General features: G+C 39.3%; 1 protein-coding gene across 1 annotated transcript; it reads right to left on the bottom strand.

Moving 5' to 3' along the window:
- Positions 1–5411: 5411 nt before the first annotated feature.
- LOC134320886 (mitochondrial basic amino acids transporter-like) lies at positions 5412–22116 on the bottom strand. The gene is given in 5 exon segments (XM_063002526.1): positions 5412–6179; positions 11743–11826; positions 12557–12602; positions 19923–20020; positions 22087–22116. Coding segments are annotated over 5 exon segments (1026 nt in total).
- Positions 22117–24606: the final 2490 nt, after the last annotated feature.

Raw genomic sequence — 24606 nt, 5'->3', positions numbered from 1 at the left:
ATTAAATGCAGCAGGTCTCCCTTCTGAGGCCCCCTGGTGGAAGAACCACTGGTCTAGACCACAATAACATAAAAATAAATACACATTATATTATTTCATCTGATTTATACTGTTTCTTATAATCATTTTACCTTTATGCATTTAAAGAATTTATGTTTGAGTGGTTTTAAAATAGACACATTTACTTATTGAATTTACACTGAATTCTGTACTTCGCTCTGCAACTGCAATTTTACTTTCAAATCCTGTAGTTATGTAAAATTAAACACTATTGCATCACTTTACTTTTGCTTGTTTTGGTTTATTGAGTCATTATTACTTCATAAAAAAGGTAATACCTCTAAAAAAATCTTCATGGTCAATTTCTCAGCCATGACAAAATGCCCAGTTAAACAGCAGATTTTAGTAAAGCAAATCAACAAAATGAACATACACCGACAAGGCATAACATTATGACCACCGAGAGGTGAAGTGAACAACACTGATTATCTCTTCATCACGGCACCTGTTAGTGGGTGGGATATATTATATTAGGCAGCAAGTGAACATTTTATCCTCAAAGTTGATGTTGACAAGAAGGAAAAATGGGCAAGCGTGAGGATTTGAGCGAGTTTGACAAGGGCCAAATTGTGATGGCTAGACGACTGGGTCAGAGCATCCACAAAACTGCAGCTCTTGTGGGGTGTTCCCAGTCTGCAGTGGTCAGTATCTATCAAAAAAGGTCCAAGGCAGGAACAGTGGAAAACCGGCGACAGGATCATGGGCGGCCAAGGCTCATTAATGCACATGGGGAGCGAAGGCTGGCCCGTGTGGTCCGATCCAACAGAAGAGCTACTGTAGTAGTAGTGTATGCTGGTTCTGACAGAAAGGTGTCAAAATACACAGTGCATTACAGTTGCAGGGCTGTTTTGGCAGCAAAAGGGGGACCAACACAATATTAGGTCATAATGTTATGCCTGATCGATGTATTTGCAGAAAGAATAACATAAATGAAAAAAGTCAAACACAAGGCTGTTTTTATACTTTATTTAAAGACAATGGAATTCAATGTAATGTTTCTTTAAAAAAATATGTGGCAGTCCATTACACTTTTGTCTCATTTACCATCAGAAAATACTCTCTCAGTAAAAAAACTGACCATTTTGCTAGAAGTACACATTTTTACATTCTTTAAACAAACTACTTTACCCATGATTCCTTATAAAAATTTTAAACAATTCTATGAGAACCTAAAATGAATACATATTTAATTTCTAAACCTTATGTTTTTGTGAAATATGTAATATGAACAAGATACAACTTAAGCAATCACCAGGTGAGAGATTTAAAACTTGACAGTAGTTCTTGACCTAAGAAGTGCAATAAGATTTTGCTGATAATTCACCATCGTGCAGGTAGGTAGTACACACACCATTCAAGATGCATTAGCTTTGCTTTGTACATACAGCATAAAGGAGTAAATACGTTTTGTTGTTGTTGTTTTTTTACAGCAGGACACATACAACATGCAGCAAACAACATTTTTTCATCATAATACACTGATTCATACAAGGTGCTGATACCACAGTGACCATGGTTAACTACATCAGAGATTAAGTCTGTAGACTAGATTTAAAAGTCCATTTCACAAATGGTAAAAACAGTTTGTGCAATTACTGCCTAAATAAGGCAAAGAGATCATATTATACAGAGCCTTTACACATCCTTGTTATTTACATTCATTAAATTACAGAACTTTGTTCATGTGAGCTCTTCTCTACCTGTTACATTACTACAGCTTGTAGCTAAACGCAAGAAATTAAGAAAACCAGCACAAACTGCAGGATTGCTGGTTCAGTACACAATTTGCTTTGGGAAAATTACAGTTTAACACTAAGACAAAATGTTAATTATACAAGCAAGTGTTCTACTGCTGTTTAGAACCACTTTCCTGGTTTTCCTTTTTACCAGTAAAGATGTACCTAAAAAGTGCACTTTTAGTCTGTTTTTTTTACACCAGACTAAAAGGGATGTAACAATACACAAATTTCACAAAATTACAATTTAAAGTTCCTATAAATATCTAAATGTAATAAACTACATACAGTATGAAATAAAATGACATGCCACACATATCTAAGCATTAATTAAGCTGATCTGAAGTTATATTTTATGTACAAATGTCTATTGTATATGCATAGGAAACACTACTCTGGCAACACGGCTTGTTTAAAAAGTGGAATAAAGTTAGCAGAAAGAAAATATAATTGTTAACTGATTTCACAATTAATAAGCTAAAGCAGTTGTCCCCAACCACCGGGATTTATTACTGGGCCGCACAGAAATAATAAATAATTAGAGATCGCTACAAGAGCAATTACATTTCCAATACTCTTCAGGTGTTATTGTCCCCTATCACCACTAGGTGGGAGCAGCGTCTCGTTGCAGCAAAAAAAGCTCAGGATTCACACTGATTTTCCATTCTATAGTTATTCTATTTTAAATCCCATGCCCCCGCCGGGCCGTGAAATCATATGTTATATGAAACCGGTCCGTGGTGCAAAAAAGGTTGGGGACCACTGAGCTAAAAAATATTTATAGCTATGGTTAGTTTGTTGCTAACCAGTACAAAAACATTTACTATGTCACCTGTAGAAAAAAAAGAGTAAACCTAGTTTTATACACATACAAAGTAAAAGTACTGTATAATTTAGAATATGTAATAAAGCCTTTCGTGGCTTAAACACTCTGACTACTAGACTTCTAATGTGCTCAAAGTTAAGTATGAGTATAAGCCAAAAATGACTACACCCATGAACATACCTTCAGGGTTTTGGTGTCTTATTAAGCAAATACCACTAAAATACAAAGAGGCTCATGCTAACCACCTCATTTTTATTAAATCCCTCTGCTTTAATCCTAAGGAGTTGTAGCGAGTTTTCATTTCTACTCGCCCCGGCAACTTATGCATTTAACTGGTGTCATAAATGAAGAATCATATTTGAAAGACAAGCATCAGCATTATACTCAGGGACCAGTTTGCCAAGTTTGCCAAGAAACCACTGTATTTCAAAACAGGAGGTATGACAGTCTTGCTTGCATGAACACATCCTGAATGTAGGCTAATTTATTTAATATTATTATATTATATTATTATATTATATTTCTCTTTGGGATGATTTAAACTAAATATATTTTTTACAATATATTTTAAGGATTTTTTTTCTACAATTGTTAAGCAGTCGCCACAACACAGTTTACCTGCTAATTTGATTCATTTATTGCCCGTTTTACAACCGCTTTATTCTATTTATGGTCGTGGGTGGGTCTGATTCACTGAGCGAAAGACTGGAAACACCCAAGACAGGTCCATCACTGGGCAAACACACATACATCTGGGGCAATTTTAGTAACTTCATTTGACCTGACTGTATGCCTTTGGACTGTGGGAAAATCACACAGACACAGGGAGAACATGCAATCCCACACAGAAAGCACCCGGACCTCTCCGCCTTGGAATCAAACCCAGGACCTTCTTGCTGTGAGGCGACAGTGCTACCCACTGTGCTGAGGATTTGGCTTTGGCTGGAACACTTAAGAGAAAGACTGATTTGTTTGTTTGTTCATTTGAAAATTAGCTTATTTAAATTAGCCATTGGCCAGAATTCCTACGTGTGTGTAACTCACAATTTTTATTTGTATCTATTCGTACCCAATCTAGTCATATCCAATTACCCAATCGCATTTCCCCACCTCTACTGCTGCAGACCTCCTGACTGATAAGAGCCTTTCTAAAACACGCCCCCTCCGACAATATGTGCACAGTAGCCAACCTCTTCTTTTCACCTGAATTAGGCAGGTTCATATGGGGATCTGTGCACAGAGAGCCACGCGCCGATCTTATTATCCCCCAACAGACCAGCCAGCAGATGCCACAATTGCAGCAGTTCTGTGGAATCCTGTCGGCCCTCCTTTCCGGCCGGCCGGAGGAAATGTCAGCACAGGTGGGAAATAAAACTGTGTAAAAATATCATGAAATAAAACTGTGTAAACTATTTACATTTAAAACAGTTACACTTATTCTAAATTAGGAACTTTTGTACATTCGCTTGTTAAGTGTGACGTCACGCGTCATTTCCGGGGCCAAACAAACCTAATCGCAAACGCAAACAACTATGGCTAAACCTGTGAACCTTTTTATATATATATTGTAAGAGCCATATTGCACTAATTGTAATGATCTATGTTTATTGTCATAAATATTTTCTGTTTGGTTAAAGAATACTTATTTGAGGTGGAGACTTGGTATTTCAGCTATTGATTATTTTTCCTGTTAATCAATGTATGCTGTTATTCATTAGTCCTCTTCGGTGGAGCCTGGGGGGGGCAGAATTGGACTCTATATACCGACAATATTTATCAAATATACGGAAAGAAAGAGGACGTGGAGCAACAGATTTATGATCGAAGTTTTGTTTGTTATACGCCAATTGCGAACATAGTGAGTTTTTATTTTGTTTTTATAAGAAACTTGGATTAATGGATGTCAATGTAAGAAGAAAGTTAAAATAAATTCTGTTTGTGGAAAACTTAAGGAACTCGTGTTGCTGTCGTAAACATTACCCGAGTCATAAATGTTTAGTCCTTCTCAATAGCGGTCTGGACGAGAAAAGGTCTTATTTTATATATATACAGTATATATATATATTAGAAACATACATTAAGATACAAATAAGACAAGATGTGCAGTACACTAGTGCACTTCAGGTAATCAGAATATCATGAAAAGTTCATGTCATTATTTCATTTCATGTCACCTCATCAAGAGGTAAGCGGTCATATTTTTAATTCATTTCATGAAAACTGACATTTCTAACTCTTTGGTTTTACTTTTAACACGTGTAATGAATATACAATGACAGTTTACCTTTTTACATTGAATTATGGACCTGTTGAAGCAGTACGGGACACAGCACTGTGGCCTATTGAAAATACGAGGGACTCAGCCAACTTGGACCCGGATGTGACGTAAGGTCGACACGTCACCACTTAACAAGCGGATAGAGGTAGTTTTCTATTTATCATTTTCAATCATGAATCAGTGCCTTATTCGTATTTTTTTTCTTTACAGTTTTCTGTGCCTCTTTGTATTGTGTGCAATATTGTCAGCAGCAGTACTCGTATCTTTTTTTTTAGCATAGAAAGAAAGAGGCACACCATTCAAGACAGTGGGACTGAATGTCAGATTCCCACCTACTGTTAATTCCTATATGCTAGGAAATCATCTCCATATAAACAAGTCGTTTCCCTTGACATAATTCCAATAGAAAATTATCTATGCATATGCACCTTTACACTGCATATATCATTTACACACATTTTCACAGTGCATGCTGTGCTTCAGCAGTAGTACCACACTGATAGCAGAGCGTTTACAGACTGGTAGGTTATGATTGCTGTTGTAAAGCTGAATTTTGCTGTGAATCAGCTTTGCAGTCTGTGGGCTCTTCTTCCTTTCGAACGTACATGAGGAAGAGCGTTACAGTAGCAAAAGTAGCCGCGTTGACTGGGAAAGCTCGGAGCAGGGTTGAAGTGAGACCTCTTGTAATCAAGCGCCAGCCCTCTCGCTCAAAGCTCTGACGCGTGCAGTCCATGATGCCGCTGTACTGGAATTTTCCCCCAACACCATCTGCCTGTAGCCGAGACTTGATCACATCCATGGGGTAAGTCGAAAGCCAAGATGCAATGCCAGACATGCCACCAGCAAACAGCAGTTTAGGAATCAAGTAAGTGTCATTCGGCTCACAGCCTAGTGAGCGTGTTAGCACATCATAGACCAGAAAGTACACCCCAAAGGCTGGTGTCTCACGAATCACAGTACTCACCATGCCCCTGTTGATGCCCCGAAAGCCCTCGCGCTGGTATATGCGAGCCAGACAGTCTAGTGAGTTTTTGTAGACCTTGTAAGTGGAAGACTTCTTTTCACCGGTTCCCTGCATCTGCATGCGCGTCTTGGCCAGTTCCATCGGGCAGCAGATAACACACTGGATAGCTCCAGCAGCTGCTCCAGCTAGGAACTGGTTTGTTGGGGTGTCCTGACCCAGTCGACGCATAGCGTTGCCTTGCACACCAAAGACAATTGCATTAATAAAAGTCAGGCCCATCATGGGTGAACCAATGCCTTTGTAAAGCCCAAACACCTGCACAGAAGAAACAAGGCGGCATGATTTATACATCTTTCACTATTGCTAGGCAAAACTGTGCTACCCACTGTGCTGTGGATTTGGCTTTGGCTGGATTTGTTTGTTAATTCATTTGAAAAGTAGATTATTTAAATTCTCATTTAAATTAGCCATTGGGCAGAAATCCTACATGTGTGCATCTCACATTTTTTATTCATATATATATATATATATATATATATATATATATATATATATATATATATATACAGGGGTTGGACAAAATAACTGAAACACCTGTCATTTTAGTGTGGGAGGTTTCATGGCTAAATTGGACCAGTCTGGTGGCCAATCTTCATTAATTGCACATTGCACCAGTAAGAGCAGAGTGTGAAGGTTCATTTAGCAGGGTAAGAGCACAGTTTTGCTCAAAATATTGCAATGCACACAACATTATGGGTGACATACCAGAGTTCAAAAGAGGACAAATTGTTGGTGCACGTCTTGCTGGCGCATCTGTGACCAAGACAGCAAGTCTTTGTGATGTATCAAGAGCCACGGTATCCAGGGTAATGTCAGCATACCACCAAGAAGGACAAACCACATCCAACAGGATTAACTGTGGACGCAAGAGGAAGCTGTCTGAAAGGGATGTTCGGGTGCTAACCCGGATTGTATCCAAAAAACATAAAACCACGGCTGCCCAAATCACGGCAGAATTAAATGTGCACCTCAACTCTCCTGTTTCCACCAGAACTGTCCGTCGGGAGCTCCACAGGGTCAATATACACGGCCGGGCTGCTATAGCCAAACCTTTGGTCACTCGTGCCAATGCCAAACGTCGGTTTCAATGGTGCAAGGAGCGCAAATCTTGGGCTGTGGACAATGTGAAACATGTATTGTTCTCTGATGAGTCCACCTTTACTGTTTTCCCCACATCCGGGAGAGTTACGGTGTGGAGAAGCCCCAAAGAAGCGTACCACCCAGACTGTTGCATGCCCAGAGTGAAGCATGGGGGTGGATCAGTGATGGTTTGGGCTGCCATATCATGGCATTCCCTTGGCCCAATACTTGTGCTAGATGGGCGCGTCACTGCCAAGGACTACCGAACCATTCTGGAGGACCATGTGCATCCAATGGCGGTGCCGCGTATCAGGATGACAATGCACCAATACACACAGCAAGACTGGTGAAAGATTGGTTTGATGAACATGAAAGTGAAGTTGAACATCTCCCATGGCCTGCACAGTCACCAGATCTAAATATTATTGAGCCACTTTGGGGTGTTTTGGAGAAGCGAGTCAGGAAACGTTTTCCTCCACCAGCATCACGTAGTGACCTGGCCACTATCCTGCAAGAAGAATGGCTTAAAATCCCTCTGACCACTGTGCAGGACTTGTATATGTTATTTCCAAGACCAATTGACGCTGTATTGGCCACAAAAGGAGGCCCTACACCATACTAATAAATTATTGTGGTCTAAAACCAGGTGTTTCAGTTATTTTGTCCAACCCCTGTATATATATATATATATATATATATATATATATATATATATATATATATATATATACACATATATATATATATATATATATTTTTTTTTATACTATTCCTAGGTGAAACTATGGCCCTGTACCTTTTTGTCAGGGGGACACTTTAGAAAGGTTTAAGCTTGTGCCTAGATTCTTCCATTTCACAATTATTAAGGACCACTGCAGTCCTGGGAACATTGAAAGCCATATACAGTCATGTGAAAAAGTTAGGACATCCCATGAGAACCTTTGTCTTTTTGAACATATTTAAACATATGAACATTTGAGCTTCATTTGAACAGTACTGAGAGATGGAGCTTATATAACTAAACAAAAAAAAAATTTTAAGCACAACTTTTAAGCACAAGTTGTAAAATGTAATGAACAAAAATGCAAATTTATTGTGAGGAAAACGTTAGGACACCCCCACATTTAATACTACTTAAAATGTCTAAAATTAGAATCAGGTGCACCACATCAGCTGCAATGATTAGACCATTGTTAGAGGACAGTGAAGTTTTATTTAAACCTCAGACATAAGTTTGGTTTGCCTATGATTGTTGAAGTGAGTGGTATCACCATGGTGAGATCTAAAGAGCTTTCTGAGGCCTTCAGAAATAAGGTTGTAGATGCATATTAGTCTGGGACAGGATTTAAAAAGATCTCAAAACAATTAGAAATCAGCCATTCCACTGACCGGAAAATAATTTACAAGTGGAGAACATTTAAAACAACTGCCAACATGGCCAGGTCAGGCCGTCCAAGCAAGTTCAGCCCAAGAGCAGACCGCAATATGCGTAAAGAAGTCTCCAATAATCCTTCAATGTCATCACAGGACCTACAGGTAGCTCTTGCCATAGTTGATAGGAAGGTACATGCATCTACCATCAGAAAGAGACTGCACAAGTTTGATTTTCATGGGAGGTGTGCAAGGCAGAAACCCTTGCTGTCAAAAAAACATCAGGGCAAGACTAAAATTTACCAGAGAACACCTAGACAAAGACCAGGACTTCTGGAACAATATGCTTTGGACAGATGAATCCAAAGTTGATTTATTTGGGCACAGTAACAGAAGACATCTTTGGAGCAAACCAAACACAGCATTTGAGCACAAGAACCTCATACTCAACTGTGAAGCATGGAGGTGGAAATGTCATGGTTTGGGGCTGCTTTGTAGCAGCATGGCCTGGCAAGCTCTCCATTATAGAATTTACAATGAATTCTTCACTGTATCAGAGGGTGCTTGAGGAAAATGTAAAAAACTGTCCAAAAGCTGAAGTGGAAGTGGACCATGCAGCAGGACAATGACCCAAAACATTCCAGTAAATCCACCAAGGAATGGCTCAAAAGAAAGAAACTGAGACATCTGGAATGACCAGGTCAGAGCCCGGATCTTAATCCTACTGAGATGCTGTGGGCTGATTTGAAACGGGCTGTGCATGCAAGAAACCACTCAATCCTCACACAGCTGAAGAAATTCTGCATGGAGGAGTGGGAAAAACTTTCCACCAGTCGATGTCAGAGACTGGTAGATGGTTATAGGAAATGTCTAATTGAGATTATTTCAGTCAAATGGGGAAATACCAGCTATTAGGGCATAGGGTGTCCTAACTTTTTCCTCACAATAAATTGCCATTTTTGTTCATTACATTTTACAACTTGAGTTTAAAAGTATTTTTTAACATTGTTGTTGTTTAGTTATATAAGCTCCATCTCTCAGTACTGTTCAAATGAAGCTCAAATGTCCATATGTTTAAATATGTTAAAAAAGACAAAGGTTCTCATGGGGTGTCCTAACTTTTTCACATGACTGTATATTGTTTTATATATATTTTTACTAATAAATGATTTAGCACCATTTTATTTCAGGGTTCCACAGATCCACAGAGAGTTCCTTGGACGTCATGGTTTGGTTTTTGTCCTCACGATGCAATGTAAATTGTGAGACCTTATAGACCCAGGCATGTCTTAACAAACTATGTCTAATCAAACTGCATCAGGTGGATTCCATTTCTTCACATCAGGGATACAGTAAACAAGATGTGACTATAATTTGGATTTACACGGTAAAGGGTCTGAATTCTTTTGTAATATTTTAGTTGTCAGTATGTGATACATTTTGAGAACACTATCAAACCATGTTTTCAGTTTCAGTTTAGATTAATGGGTAATAATCGCAGTTACATCATTCAAATCCACAACACAAGGTACGCTAAACGTCAAGGGGATTGGAAAACTGTATGTATGAATGTAAAGGCAAAAAGCTCAAATAGCTTACATAACTTCTGTAAATTATGTCAGTATGTTACACTATCATTACAAATGCTGATATTCTGTACTTAAATCTGCTCTTATGCATTAGCTGACTGAAGAAGAAGGCCAGCAGCATCATTACAGACACCACACACCCAGGACACACACTGTTTCAGCTGCTACCATCAGACAAGCGATTTAGGACAATAAAAACACGCAGAAACAGGTTAAAGAACAGCTTCTTACCTAGAGCTGTGGCCTCCATCACACCCATCCCCATCCAGTGAAATAACACACCACAGGACTGAGAAAGACTGCGCGCATGCACGAACACATACGTACACACTATGCTTCACATGCGGACTATGCAGCATTTGCACAAATACAGTATTTAATATTTATAAATGCACATCTACTTTACTTTTGCAGAGTGTACATTTCCTACATTTTTAGAACTGGAAATATTTTTTTGTGATTTTTACTGCTACTGTTTTCTTTACTGCTGCTACTACCCCTATTGGAGAGATGCCATACAAAATTTCATTGTACCTGTGTATAGTGACAATAAAAATTCTATTTAATTCTATTCTATGAGTAAAAAGTAGCATGAAAGTTTAGCATGATCCCCACAACACACTGTTTGCATCATCTTATACTTGTAAATAAGTAAAATAATTTAAACTTTTTGTATTATTGACAGCCACTAGTTTTCTAATCTGTCTCTCTTCGACCCAAAGGACTTCAGTGGAGTCATGTTTTGGGCGACATCAACAGGGCCCAAGTTTGTTTACACCGTGGCACCCTATCATTAACCGAGTGAAGCAGTGTCATTTAAGTTGTTTATCGAAAAGTGTCACTTAATGCAGGTAATCACTATTTAGCCATCAAGAGATTGTCTGCCAAACTGCAGCGTTACTGCTTAGACTGCAAGACTAAGAGATGGAAAGTAGCAATCAAAACTGAATAATAAGTATGATGAAATTACAAATTATTAAACAAATGCATATTTTTTCTTTTTTTCCAACAATGCATATAAGGCTTTATCAACTCTCCTAATTTATACCCTTTATTATATGTCAGTTTGTTAACATCCTAACTTTTTTATTTACATAATAGGCTATTATGTATCATTTTAATAAATTTAAAAGAGGGATTTGTTAATAAAAAAAAAATCAATATTACTTGTGGAACACTGTGATTATACCTACTGTATTATTCCAGTAATTTACTTTAAATTTGCATTTTGGGCATTTAGCAGACGCTTTTATCCAAGGCGACTTACAATCTAAGCAATTGAGGATTAAGGGCCTTGCTCAACAATGGCAACCTGGCAGGGGTGGGGCTTGAACCAGCAACCTTCGGATTACTAGTCCAGTACCTTAGCCACTAGGCTACAACTGCCTAGTGGTTAAGGTACTAATTTAAGAGCTGACATTTTAAGGGCTAATTTTAAGGGCTGAAATGAATGAAATCCACAATGATATTTAATTTGAATAAATGTCATTTTACATTTATACATAAAAACTGATGAGCACAAAACTTTAACAAACCTCAGGTACATAATTTGTTAACGTTAATACATTTTCCCTAACTGCATGGTACTGATAAACTTTAAGTCAGAACAAAGTGTTCACGCAATATCAGCGTATTCTGAGTCTATTTTTTTTTTTACATTTTTAATTAGATTTTTGCAGACATCAAAGCTGCTATGACAGAAAACTATTTCACTAATTTCTGTCAGCAAAGGTAACTCAGGTTAACAGAAAGACTGAGGGTACAGTTGAAGTACTGACCGATTCTTGCCGTATGATGGACTGAAAACAATGAATGGTCCCCCTGTACAGCGGCTTGTCCACATTCTGCACCTGAAGCCTGACCTGTAAAATTAGAAAACATGGTTATGACAGATGCCGAGAGAGAATTGTGGGAAATTAGAAAGAGACAAGTGTGTTTGGTAGTTTGACAATTTGATTATCTGTACAAAATTTTAAAACAAGACACGAGCATGTTGGTAACACATAAACAAACCAATAGCATACTTTGCATTAGAAAAGTTCCACAGCATGCATTCACACTTATTTATATATTTATTTATAGGACTTTAACGTCATGTTTTACACACTTAGGTTACATTTATAACAGGACAGGTAGTTACTCGTTACACAAGATTGATCAGTTTAAGTCTTCAATGACAAACACAGTCATGGACAATTTTGTATCTCCAATTCACCTCACGTCTTTGAACTGTGGGAGAAAACCGGAGCTCCTGGAGGAAACCCCTGCAGACACGGGGAGAACATGCAAACTCCACACAGAAAGGACCCAAACCATTCACACTTAATTTAGAAATAGCTGAACGCATTTTCAAATTGTGCATAATAAAACTAAACACACAAAATACGAGCAGTATTTTGTCAATAATGTAGCCTTAGAAAAACAGCAATTATCTTTGACCTTCAATCCATAAAAAACTAGTTAAAGAAATGACTGGTTGCATGTAGTTAGTATCATTTACACCCAACAGAAATCAATGCAATGGTAACAAACAACCTTTAATAAACATATTTAAAAATTAAGCAAACATCATTTCAATGGATAGTTACGTACCTTTACAGTATCAAAAGGATGTCCCACTAGAACCCCAGCAGCACCTGAACAGAACACAAAGTATGTATTTTGAATGAATTGGGGCTGGTTACACACACTGAATAAAAAAAATAAGAACATAAGGTGCAACATAATGCAAAGTAATGGAACAGGATCAGCGTTCCCTATTTCACACACAGCATCGCTGTCATGCATTTAATTTTCTTCTTGGAAAGGTTCATATCTGTATTGAACTGCACAAAACATTATGCAGCATCATGATTCTAACTTTAATAGCCACCAAAAAAATTCTTGTGTATAGTAAACATAAACTGGTGCCATTTCATGAATTGTCTATTTGTTTCACTCAAAACACAAAACCGCAGCACACCCAAAATCAAACACTGGGTCACTATGTCATTTAGCAACCACACCCAGAAGTTTATTCAGTGTATGTACAACGGATTAAAATAATTCTTCTTGACTTTTTGCATCAATAGGATATGCTGTGCACTTGTTTTTAAATGGATATAATTGCCACTTTTACATTTTTTGAAACAGTGTACTGTGTTTTTTAATATGTGTTTAAAAAAATAATAATAATAAACTGAAAACTCATTTACAAAATTTTTCAGACCCTAAAATTGTGGTCAGGTGCATCGAGTTTAAACGAGCGGTCAGATAGAACCACTGGCTAGTCTAGTGTCCCCAATAAAGCAAAAATTCTTCCCACAATTCTTGCAATAAAAAAAAATCATATTTTAAATTTTAAAACTCATAGATTTAAATGTTTTGTTTCATTTCAGTTTTCATTTATAATAATTAGGGCACAGTGCTGCTGCTGACAGTGAGTGGCACACAGCAACATGTGTTCTGGGAACCTGGATACAATCCTCACCTCGGCCACTGTCTAGAAGATGCTTTTACAATTTCTCCTCAAGGTCACATGGGTTTTATTCAGGTGCTCTGGTGCTCTCCTCTCCCAAAAATGTACCGAAAGTGAGATTGTGACTCAAAATAGACCCTAGTTGAGTATACACCGATCAGCCATAACATTAAAACCACCTCCTTGTTTCTACACTCACTGTCCATTTTATCAGCTCCACTTCCCATACAGAAGCACTTTAAAAACTTCAAACACCTCACTGTTACTGCTGGACTGAGAATAGTCCACCAACCAAAAATATTCAGCCAACAGCACCCCGTGGGCAGCGTCCTGTGACCACTGATGGTCTAGAAGATGACCAACTCAAACAGCAGCAATAGATGAGCGATCGTCTCTGACTTTACATCTACAAGGTGGACCAACTAGGTAGGAGTGTCTAATAGAGTGGACAGTGAGTGGACACGGTATTTAAAAACTCCAGCAGAGCTGCTGTGTCTGATCCACTCATACCAGCACAACACACACTAACACACCACCACCATGTCATTGTCACTGCAGTGCTGAGAATGATCCAACACCCAAATAATACCTGCTCTGTAATGGTCCTGTGGGGGTCCTGACTAGGGTTGGGCGGTATGACGATATTACCGTATACCGCGGTATTCAAAAATGGTGACGGTATTCAAAAATGGTGACGGTATTTTTTAAATGTGAAGCGCCGAATTTCTGCTTCAGGTTTACCTTGAAAACTGAGACTTTAGGACATGCGCGCATCCACAGTGAGGGAGGGGTGGGAGGGGTAGGCGGTTGGAGCTCGCTGATTGGCTGTGGGGTGCTTACTGGTGATAACACAGAGAGACGAGTGAAGAGCCACACTGGCTAGCGTTAGCTGTGAGCTAACAAGCAGAAACTGAAAAACGGCTCGTCTTTTAATTTTTCAAAATCAAAATTTTTTTATCAGTTCAACCGGAAATGAACACAAGTGCATGCGTGCATGCGCGGACATGTACTTATTTACTAAATATATCTTCAGTGTAAATCTAGCACAAGTGTTGAGAAAAAGGAGCAAACAGTAATAATAACGTTACGCCCAATCCGCTGTTCTGACTCTTGTCTGCCATAGATTTTCCTGCCTATGTAAGAACTATTTTTTCCTAAATAAAAGCGCTATATTAAGAAAAAAGAACGTCTCACCTGTCGTGTAATGTGAATTATAAAATATATTGTCTGGCCCTTTAAGAATGTTAAGCACACTATAGGGCGTAGGGAGAGAGTGTGTAGGGAATAGATCGGATTTGTACCGTTTCTGTGCTCGTGTTTTGCACTGAGCTTGTGTGACATGTAAAGTAGCGTTCTCGTTAACCACTCAAATGTTTGGACTTTGAATTATTTTAACATTACTTTACATCACCGTCATCGCAACATGAACATTTACATTCATATTTTTTGTTACGGTATAGAACTTAATTCTGGATTACAGGCATAACTAATCGTACACGTTCATACACTTTTAAGAAATATCTGTAACTATAAACTAAGCAGTTAACTTTTGAAATATATTGAAGTGTTTAGCTGCTATTATTCTGTTTTGTGTGGGCAGAGAGAGATTACAATGCCAAAATGTTATGTGTTAATGTTTGTGTTAAAGTGTAATTGATACACATGCATTTATACTTACGCGTATTTATTATAGATCAGATAAGATAAGCAATGTTTGACGTTCAGATTGTTAAATCTTTTTATAATAAAACATTGAAATATTGTAATTACACTCGTGTGTACACTGTAAAGTTTGTCCGCGACACAACCCCCCCCCCCATTATTGTTTTAATACTGATGATTTTGGCATACAGCTCATGAAAACCCAAAATTCCTATCTAAAAAAATTAGCATATTTCATCCGACCAATAAAAGAAAAGTGTTTTTAATAAAAAAAAAAGTCAACCTTCAAATAATTATGTTCAGTTATGCACTCAATACTTGGTCGGGAATCCTTTTGCAGAAATGACTGCTTCAATGCGGCGTGGCATGGAGGCAATCAGCCTGTGGCACTGCTGAGGTGTTATGGAGGCCCAGGATGCTTCGATAGCGGCCTTAAGCTCATCCAGAGTGTTGGGTCTTGTGTCTCTCAACTTTCTCTTCACAATATCCCACAGATTCTCTATGGGGTTCAGGTCAGGAGAGTTGGCAGGCCAATTGAGCACAGTAATACCATGGTCAGTAAACCATTCACCAGTGGTTTTGGCACTGTGAGCAGGTGCCAGGTCGTGCTGAAAAATGAAATCTTCATCTCCATAAAGCTTTTCAGCAGATGGAAGCATGAAGTGCTCCAAAATCTCCTGATAGCTAGCTGCATTGACCCTGCCCTTGATAAAACACAGTGGACCAACACCAGCAGCTGACATGGCACCCCAGACCATCACTGACTGTGGGTACTTGACACTGGACTTCAGGCATTTTGGCATTTCCTTCTCCCCAGTCTTCCTCCAGACTCTGGCACCTTGATTTCCGAATGACATGCAAAATTTGCTTTCATCCGAAAACAGTACTTTGGACCACTGAGCAACAGTCCAGTGCTGCTGTTTCTGGTTCAAAAGTGGCTTGACCTGGGGAATGCGGCACCTGTAGCCCATTTCCTGCACACGCCTGTGCACGGTGGCTCTGGATGTTTCTACTCCAGACTCAGTCCACTGCTTCCGCAGGTCCCCCAAGATCTGGAATCGGCCCTTCTCCACAATCTTCCTCAGGGTCCGGTCACCTCTTCTCGTTGTGCAGCGTTTTCTGCCACACTTTTTCCTTCCCACAGACTTCCCACTGAGGTGCCTTGATACAGCACTCTGGGAACAGCCTATTCGTTCAGAAATTTCTTTCTGTGTCTTACCCTCTTGCTTGAGGGTGTCAATGATGGCCTTCTGGACAGCAGTCAGGTCGGCAGTCTTACCCATGATTGCAGTTTTGAGTAATGAACCAGGCTGGGAGTTTTTAAAAGCCTCAGGAATCTTTTGCAGGTGTTTAGAGTTAATTCGTTGATTCAGATGATTAGGTTAATAGCTCGTTTAGAGAACCTTTTCATGATATGCAAATTTTTTGAGATAGGAATTTTGGGTTTTCATGAGCTGTATGCCAAAATCATCAGTATTAAAACAATAAAAGACCTGAAATATTTCAGTCGGTGTGCAATGAATCTAAAATATATGAAAGTTAAATTTTTATCATTACATTATGGAAAATAATGAACTTTATCACAATATGCTAATTTTTTGAGAAGGACCTGTATATCAGTGGCGGCTGCTGGTCTTTCAAAGAGGGGAAGCTCATTGTCGGCTTACATCATAAAATTTTTCAATTTATTTACACATAAATTCTGCCCTCTGTTCCTTTTACAAGAAAATGGCCTGAAATGGGTTACAGCAGTTTGTCTTTCGACTTCACTCGCAAAATCCACGATGGGACTGAAGCTCCTAGTGATTAAGTGACTAATGAAGTGTATTGCTTTGGCAATACGAATGTCCCTATTTGTCATGCCAATAAAGCTTCTTTTGAGTTTGAGTTTGAGAAGTGACGGTGTAGCGCTCAAACGAGCTGTCAATCAAAACGGGATTCAGCCTTTCCACTGATCCTCCAATCATCTTGCAGAAGCTCAGCGTCCAGACCCGCCCACAGCCCCATTCACCCCCAGAGACGCTCAGCGTCCGGGGGCGGGACAAAATCGAGGCATTTATCCAATGACCGGCGAGTTTCGGAGCATTAAAAAAAAAACCTCAACGCAGTCCCATAGAAGTGAAGAGACGCTCAGCTTCTGCGGGCAAATGCATTGACGCTACAGGAATGTATGAGTTAAGTTAAGAAAATCGAGTCGATTTGTGATAATTAGCTGATTCTGAACGAACTCGTCTTCGAGATATACGTGTTCTAACGCATTTGTAGTCAATGAAATGTTACATTTTTGACCATTTAATTTTGGACATTTTAGGGGAAGCTGAGCTTCCCTTGCAGTCTTAGAGAAATCGCCACTGATATATATATATATACAGTATATATATATATATACGCAGGGGTTGGACAATGAAACTGAAACACCTGGTTTTAGACCACAATAATTTATTAGTATGGTGTAGGGCCTCCTTTTGCGGCCAATACAGCGTCAATTCGTCTTGGAAATGACATATACAAGTCCTGCACAGTGGTCAGAGGGATTTTAAGCCATTCTTCTTGCAGGATAGTGGCCAGGTCACTACGTGATGCTGGTGGAGGAAAACGTTTCCTGACTCGCTTCTCCAAAACACCCCAAAGTGGCTCAATAATATTTAGATCTGGTGACTGTGCAGGCCATGGGAGATGTTCAACTTCACTTTCATGTTCATCAAACCAATCTTTCACCAGTCTTGCTGTGTGTATTAGGGATGCACGATGATATCGGAATTCTATCTGTATCTGCCGATAATATATTTTTTAAGAACAATCGGCATCGGGCCGATGCTTAGATTTGGCCGATGTTTCAAACCGATATTTGCCGACGCATTTATTATTTGCCGGAAGAAGACGGGGTGACGCAGGCCGTGCTACAGCAGTGCAGTAAAAATGTCTGTGGTATGGAAGTTTTTCAAAGTGAGCGAGCATGACATAAAGCATGCAGTTTGCAACACTTGCTCAACTAACGTCTTGCGTGGAGGGAGCAAAGTAAGAAATTTCAACACCACAAATTTAATTATACATCTGAAGGCACACCATCCTGACAAATATACAGAGTTCCTCACGGTGAAAGAGGAGACTCGCACAGCACCGCGCACGCCAGCAAAATCTGCAGCTACTCAGCCGGTTGACCAACTCCTTCAGAAATTTAAGAAATTTGACAAAAACAGCCCAAAAGCTACAGCTATTACAGCAAAGGTGATGGAATTCATCGCTCTCGATGATCAGCCGTTCTCTGTTGTGGAGGATATTGGATTTCGCCGGCTGCTCGAGCATCTTGAGCCACGTTACACCATACCTAGCCGTCGTTACTTTTCCGACGTAGCCCTACCGGAGCTACACAACTTGGTAGCGACTCACATTCACAAGCTCATTGACGATAATGTGTCCTCCATTAGCCTTACCACGGACATCTGGACATCTGATGTGAGTCCAGTGAGTATTCTGAGTTTAACCGCGCAGTGGGTAGACAACAGTTTTGAATTACAGAAGGCAGTTTTGCACGCCCAAGAATGCTCCGGTTCACACACAAGCTCTGCACTATCTGTGGCATTTGAAAGAATGTTTGAAACATGGAAGATTTCTAAGGAGAACATTCATGTTGTACTGCGCGACAATGCACGTAACATTGCGAAAGCTATGGTGGAATGCGGCGTTCCGAGTTTGCCGTGTATGGCCCACACGTTACAGCTCGCTGTGAACGACGGTGTGTTCTCTCAGCGCAGTATCTCGGATGTAATTGCGATTGGCCGAAGGATAGTTGGCCATTTTAAACACTCGCATTTACTCTCGTCTAAAAACCATCCAAACGGAGCTGGGTATGTCATCGAAAGTGCTTCAGCAGGACGTTTCTACCAGATGGAACAGTACGTTCTACATGTTGCAAACCTTGCTAGAGCAGAAGAGAGCAATTGGTGCTTATGCCGCTGATTTTGAGTTACCAGCTACTCTGACGGCTTCTCAATGGAGTTTAATTGAAAACATAATTACACTCCTTGCTCCATTTGAACAATTGACAAGAGAGATTTGCCAGTCGGAAGCCTTGGCATCAGACGCGATTCCTTCAGTTAGTGCATTGAAACGACTGTTGACTAAAAGTGCTCACTCTGACTTCGGAGTTAAAACCAGCAAAAATGCTCTGTTAGAGGCTGTAAACACACGTTTCAGTGAGATGTACACTGAGTCCCTGTACTGTGTCGCCACAATTGTAGACCCAAGATATAAGGATCGATATTTTACAGCAGACGTGAAACTACAGACACATGAAATGTTCCAAACTCAGATGGAGAAAGTATCGAGTGAGCGCACAGAGCAAACATGCAAGCCACAGCTTGACCGCCCACAAGAGAAAAGAGCTAGGAGGGATGGCGAGGAGACATGCTCTCTCTTTGATATGTACAACGAAATTCTTGAAGAAACGCAGGCACCTCAAGAAAACACTCAGATAGCAACAGAGGTGAGTTCAATATCACAAGGAAAAAAGCCCTTTTTAAATATTTGGCTTCAATATGAATGTAATATGCTTGTTTCAAATGTGTACATTATTTACACATTAATAAAATGCTGTCCTAAAATCAACTGAACGTTTTGATGCAATATTTTATTAATAAAAAATGACAATGAATATAATCCTGCATATCTACATGTTTCTTGTTCAGGTGCAGGGTTTCCTGTCAGAAGCTCCAATACCAAGGAATGAAAGCCCACTGCAGTACTGGAATAACAACAAGAGTCGATTCCCTACTATTGCCAAAGTAGCACGCAAGTTCTTGTCAGCTCCGTGCACTAGCGTTGACAGCGAGAGGTTATTCAGTGCAACCAGCAATGTAATCAATGAAAAGAGGAACAGAATTACATGTGATAAAGCAGAGATGCTTCTGTTCGTTAAGAAAAACCTTCCTCTTGTTCTAAAAGAAGCACCACAGTGGAGAAGCACAAAGTCAGTGCTGAAGGATTCTTATTTCTCTGTTACTGTATCGTTGATTAGTTACACTGCTAATAGGCAACTGGCATTTCTTTGCTTTAATTTGACTTAAATCTATTTATTTTTTATTAATTTGAGTAGATATTATTTTATTTAAGTTGTTAATTTAAAATCCTTTGATATAAGATCACTTTTTAAAATGTCTTTTATATATTATTAGTTTGAATAGATCTATTTGATTTAAAAGTGGTGACCAGTCTGTGTAGAACCAGTTAGCTAACTAAATGTGCCTAATAATTTTCTCAGGAGACACCTTTTATTTTATTGTTTGCATCCAGTTGGTTGAAAGCTAAAAAGTGATGCAAATAAATGGTACATTTGTTTATAATGTAAATCGGGGGTGTCTGATCTCTCTGTAAGTTATAAATGTGTATATCGGCATCGGCATCGGCATCTGTAGATAAGTACGTGTATAATATCGGATATCGGCATCGGCCCAAAATTCCCATATCGGTGCATCCCTAGTGTGTATTGGTGCATTGTCATCCTGATACACGGCACCGCCTTCAGGATACAATGTTTGAACCATTGGATGCACATGGTCCTCCAGAATGGTTCGGTAGTCCTTGGCAGTGACGCGCCCATCTAGCACAAGTATTGGGCCAAGGGAATGCCATGATATGGCAGCCCAAACCATCACTGATCCACCCCCATGCTTCACTCTGGGCATGCAACAGTCTGGGTGGTACGCTTCTTTGGGGCTTCTCCACACCGTAACTCTCCCGGATGTGGGGAAAACAGTAAAGGTGGACTCATCAGAGAACAATACATGTTTCACATTGTCCACAGCCCAAGATTTGCACTCCTTGCACCATTGAAACCGACGTTTGGCATTGGCACGAGTGACCAAAGGTTTGGCTATAGCAGCCCGGCCGTGTATATTGACCCTGTGGAGCTCCCGACGGACAGTTCTGGTGGAAACAGGAGAGTCGAGGTGCACATTTAATTCTGCCGTGATTTGGGCAGCCGTGGTTTTATGTTTTTTGGATATAATCCGGGTTAGCACCCGAACATCCCTTTCAGACAGCTTCCTCTTGCGTCCACAGTTAATCCTGTTGGATGTGGTTTGTCCTTCTTGGTGGTATGCTGACATTACCCTGGATACCGTGGCTCTTGATACATCACAAAGACTTGCTGTCTTGGTCACAGATGCGCCAGCAAGACGTGCACCAACAATTTGTCCTCTTTTGAACTCTGGTATGTCACCCATAATGTTGTGTGCATTGCAATATTTTGAGCAAAACTGTGCTCTTACCCTGCTAATTGAACCTTCACACTCTGCTCTTACTGGTGCAATGTGCAATTAATGAAGATTGGCCACCAGACTGGTCCAATTTAGCCATGAAACCTCCCACACTAAAATGACAGGTGTTTCAGTTATTTTGTCCAACCCCTGTATATACATATTGTGTATTAGCCAGTATACAAAACATTTTGTAGTAAATAATATTCTAGAACTGAACTGACAAGGGAGCAACAAAACATATACATAAACATATACAACTAGCTAAGTACATAAAAAACGTAATAAATGCTCAATGATGCTCAACATATTTACTCAGTAATTAACTTTAAACTCAACTTTATACTTTAAACAACCTTTACTGTACATATTGAACTGCTAATAAAGCACAAAACTGAAAAATAACCGAATACAATTTTGTGTTGTCGTAATGTTAAGGTCGCAGATGGTTATTTAAAAATGATTGGCTTTCCTAGATGTATGAAAAATCACCGAAGACATGTATAAACGTGGTTAAATAAAACTTTAACACAGCGTTATTAGATAAACAGTTATTTAACTGTAATCAATCAAGTACAGCTAATTTGAGCACTTTGCATATTTTTATATAGATTTTTTTTTTTTTAAGTCACATATTAACGGCATTACATACACTTAAACTATTCAAAGAATTAAAACGAAACCATACGTTACTAACCGGTAGAAGAAATAAATTAGGCAAAGGTAGCACAGAATTATAGCGTTACCCGCATCGAGTCAAAAACCGATGTGCGCATGCTCGGTAGGACAAATCGATGGGTAGGACAAATCGACAGAACACCGGCATAAATGGGTTTATATAAAATGGTATTGTTCACATTACCTACCTCCCAAGCAGCCAGCCACGAAGTCCATTATGCTTAGTCTTCACTCGCTGAGAGTCTAAATGTCTCTAGAGATTTTTATTAGATATTTAACTCCAGCCAGATATGTTCAGTGGGCAGGAACTAGCTGCAGGTTGGCTAGCTAGTTAATCATCTAGTGTTAAGTATGTACACTAGAACATCTGTTCTGGAACTGTAAGTCTGCATTCGCACCAAATCCGAAAATACGCAAAATTTATATATTTTTTAAATTATTGCAGAAAATTGAACTGCACCAGAAACAACCCGGGCTGACTGACTGAGCTCTAATGGAAAATTACACCTGACCCTGAGGCTGCTGCACCACTGTGCCTGTATTACAGTTTCAACCTCAACTTCTGTGTGGGAGGTGTGTGCTGACGTCACACACATCAAACCGGTTTATCCAATTGCGTAGCGCAAATGTACACTATCCTTCAAGACACGCCCCCTTCTAAGCTGCCGGTCGTCAGCGTGCTTCTGTAGCCGGATGAAAGCGAGTGATCCGGGGTTGCGTCATTCTCCAGGCGTGTCTTAACCGTCCTGTTATGTATGGCATGCATTTGGGGCCAAAATCGTCTTAGTTCTAACGCCTGTACACGTAAAAAAATATTACGTGTCCAGACGTAAAATATGTACGTGTGATGTATTGAGACGTATTTCTTTTACGTGTACAGACGGCTTATTTTTTTGCGTCTGCAGAGGTACTTTTTTTACGTGTACAGACGGCATATTTTTATGTTTCCAGAGGTTTTTATTTTACCCGTACAGACGTAATTGTACAACGTCTTGGCATTTTGCCAGTAGATGGAGATATTTACTTACAAATTGAATTAAGTTGCACAGTGAAGGTGATTCTTTGTTTATTAACCTGCTGCTTTATTTCTTGATATTCTGTAGGATTATTTTCTTTAGTTTTATTATGATGATAAATGTAGTATGATGTAAATATACATTTATAGTATTAAACACCATTAGGTTATTACTTTGAACAAGCAATTAATTTGTTTTTAAAAGATACAGTTTAAAATATAAAACAAAAATAAAATCAATATACACACATATATTAAAAGTAATGTTAATAAATCTGTAAACACTTTGAAAATGGTCCAGATCTTTAATTGTTATTTCAGTCAATAACAAGCAGCAATGATAATTTAGATATGAAGTTTCTTCCTGTAGCATAGTCAAAAGAAGCATGCAAAATATCTGGTTCTGACATTGCCATGGTCAAAATCTCACAAAATGGGAGTTTATTTATTGAGGAAAATATTTTTTTTAAAAAGTAGCTTCACAGAAATCCAGTAAAGACAAAAGTTTGAATATGAAATGTAAAACCCCCAGGTGAGCGAGGCCAGGGGCAACAGTGGCAAAGAAAATCTCCCTCAGAGCTGAAGAAGAAACCTTGGGAGGAACCGAGGCTTATGAGGGGGGACCTACTCTGGTCAAACTACCTACAAATAATTGACAAAAGGTCCCTGTATCATCACATACAGGTGCATCTCAATCAATTAGAATATTATCAAAAAGTTAATTTATTTCAGTAATTCAATTCAAAAAGTTGACTCATATTTTTTAGATGCATTACAAACAGAGTGATCTATTTCAAGCGTTTATTTCTTTTAATGTTGATGATTATGGCTTACAGTCAATGTAAACCCTTCATTATCTCAGAAAAGTAGAATAATCAACACAAAATACCTGCAAAAGTTTCCTAAGCCTTTAAAATGGTCCCTTAGTCTAGTTCAGTAGGCTACACAATCATGGGGAAGACCGCTGACTTGACAGATGTCCAGAAGGCAGTCACTGACAACCTCCTGCTGTATCCAAGCATTTTAATGGAAAAATGAGTGGAAGGAAAAAGTGTGGTAGAAAAAAGGTACACAAGCAACAGGGATAACCACAGCCTTGAAAGGATTGTCAAGAAAAGGCCATTAAAAAATATGGAGGAGATTCACAAGGAGTGGACCTCTGCTGGAGTCAGTGCTTAAAGAGCTACCACACACAGACGTATCCAGGACATGGGCTACAACTGTCTTGTTTTCAGATGAAAGTTTTCAGAAGGAATTTTGCATTTCATTTGGAAATCAAGGTCCCAGAGTCTGGAGGAAGAGTGGAGAGGCACACAGTCCAAGCTGCTTGAGGTCTAGTGTGAAGTTTCCACATCAGTGATGGTTTGGGGAGCCATGTCATCTGCTGGTGTTGGTCCACTGTGTTATATCAAGTCCAAAGTCAGCGCAGCCATCTACCAGGACATTTTAGAGCACTTCATGCTTCCCTCTGCTGACAAGCTTTATGGAGATGCAGATTACATTTTCAAACAGGACTTGGCACCTGACCACACTGCCAAAAGTACCAATACCTGGTTTAATAACCACAGTATCA

The sequence above is a fragment of the Trichomycterus rosablanca genome, chromosome 9 (assembly GCF_030014385.1).
Source record: "Trichomycterus rosablanca isolate fTriRos1 chromosome 9, fTriRos1.hap1, whole genome shotgun sequence".
Classification (NCBI taxonomy): domain Eukaryota; kingdom Metazoa; phylum Chordata; class Actinopteri; order Siluriformes; family Trichomycteridae; genus Trichomycterus; species Trichomycterus rosablanca.
The sequence above is the reverse complement of the archived record's forward strand: the minus strand, read 5'-3'. Positions and strand labels throughout refer to the sequence as shown.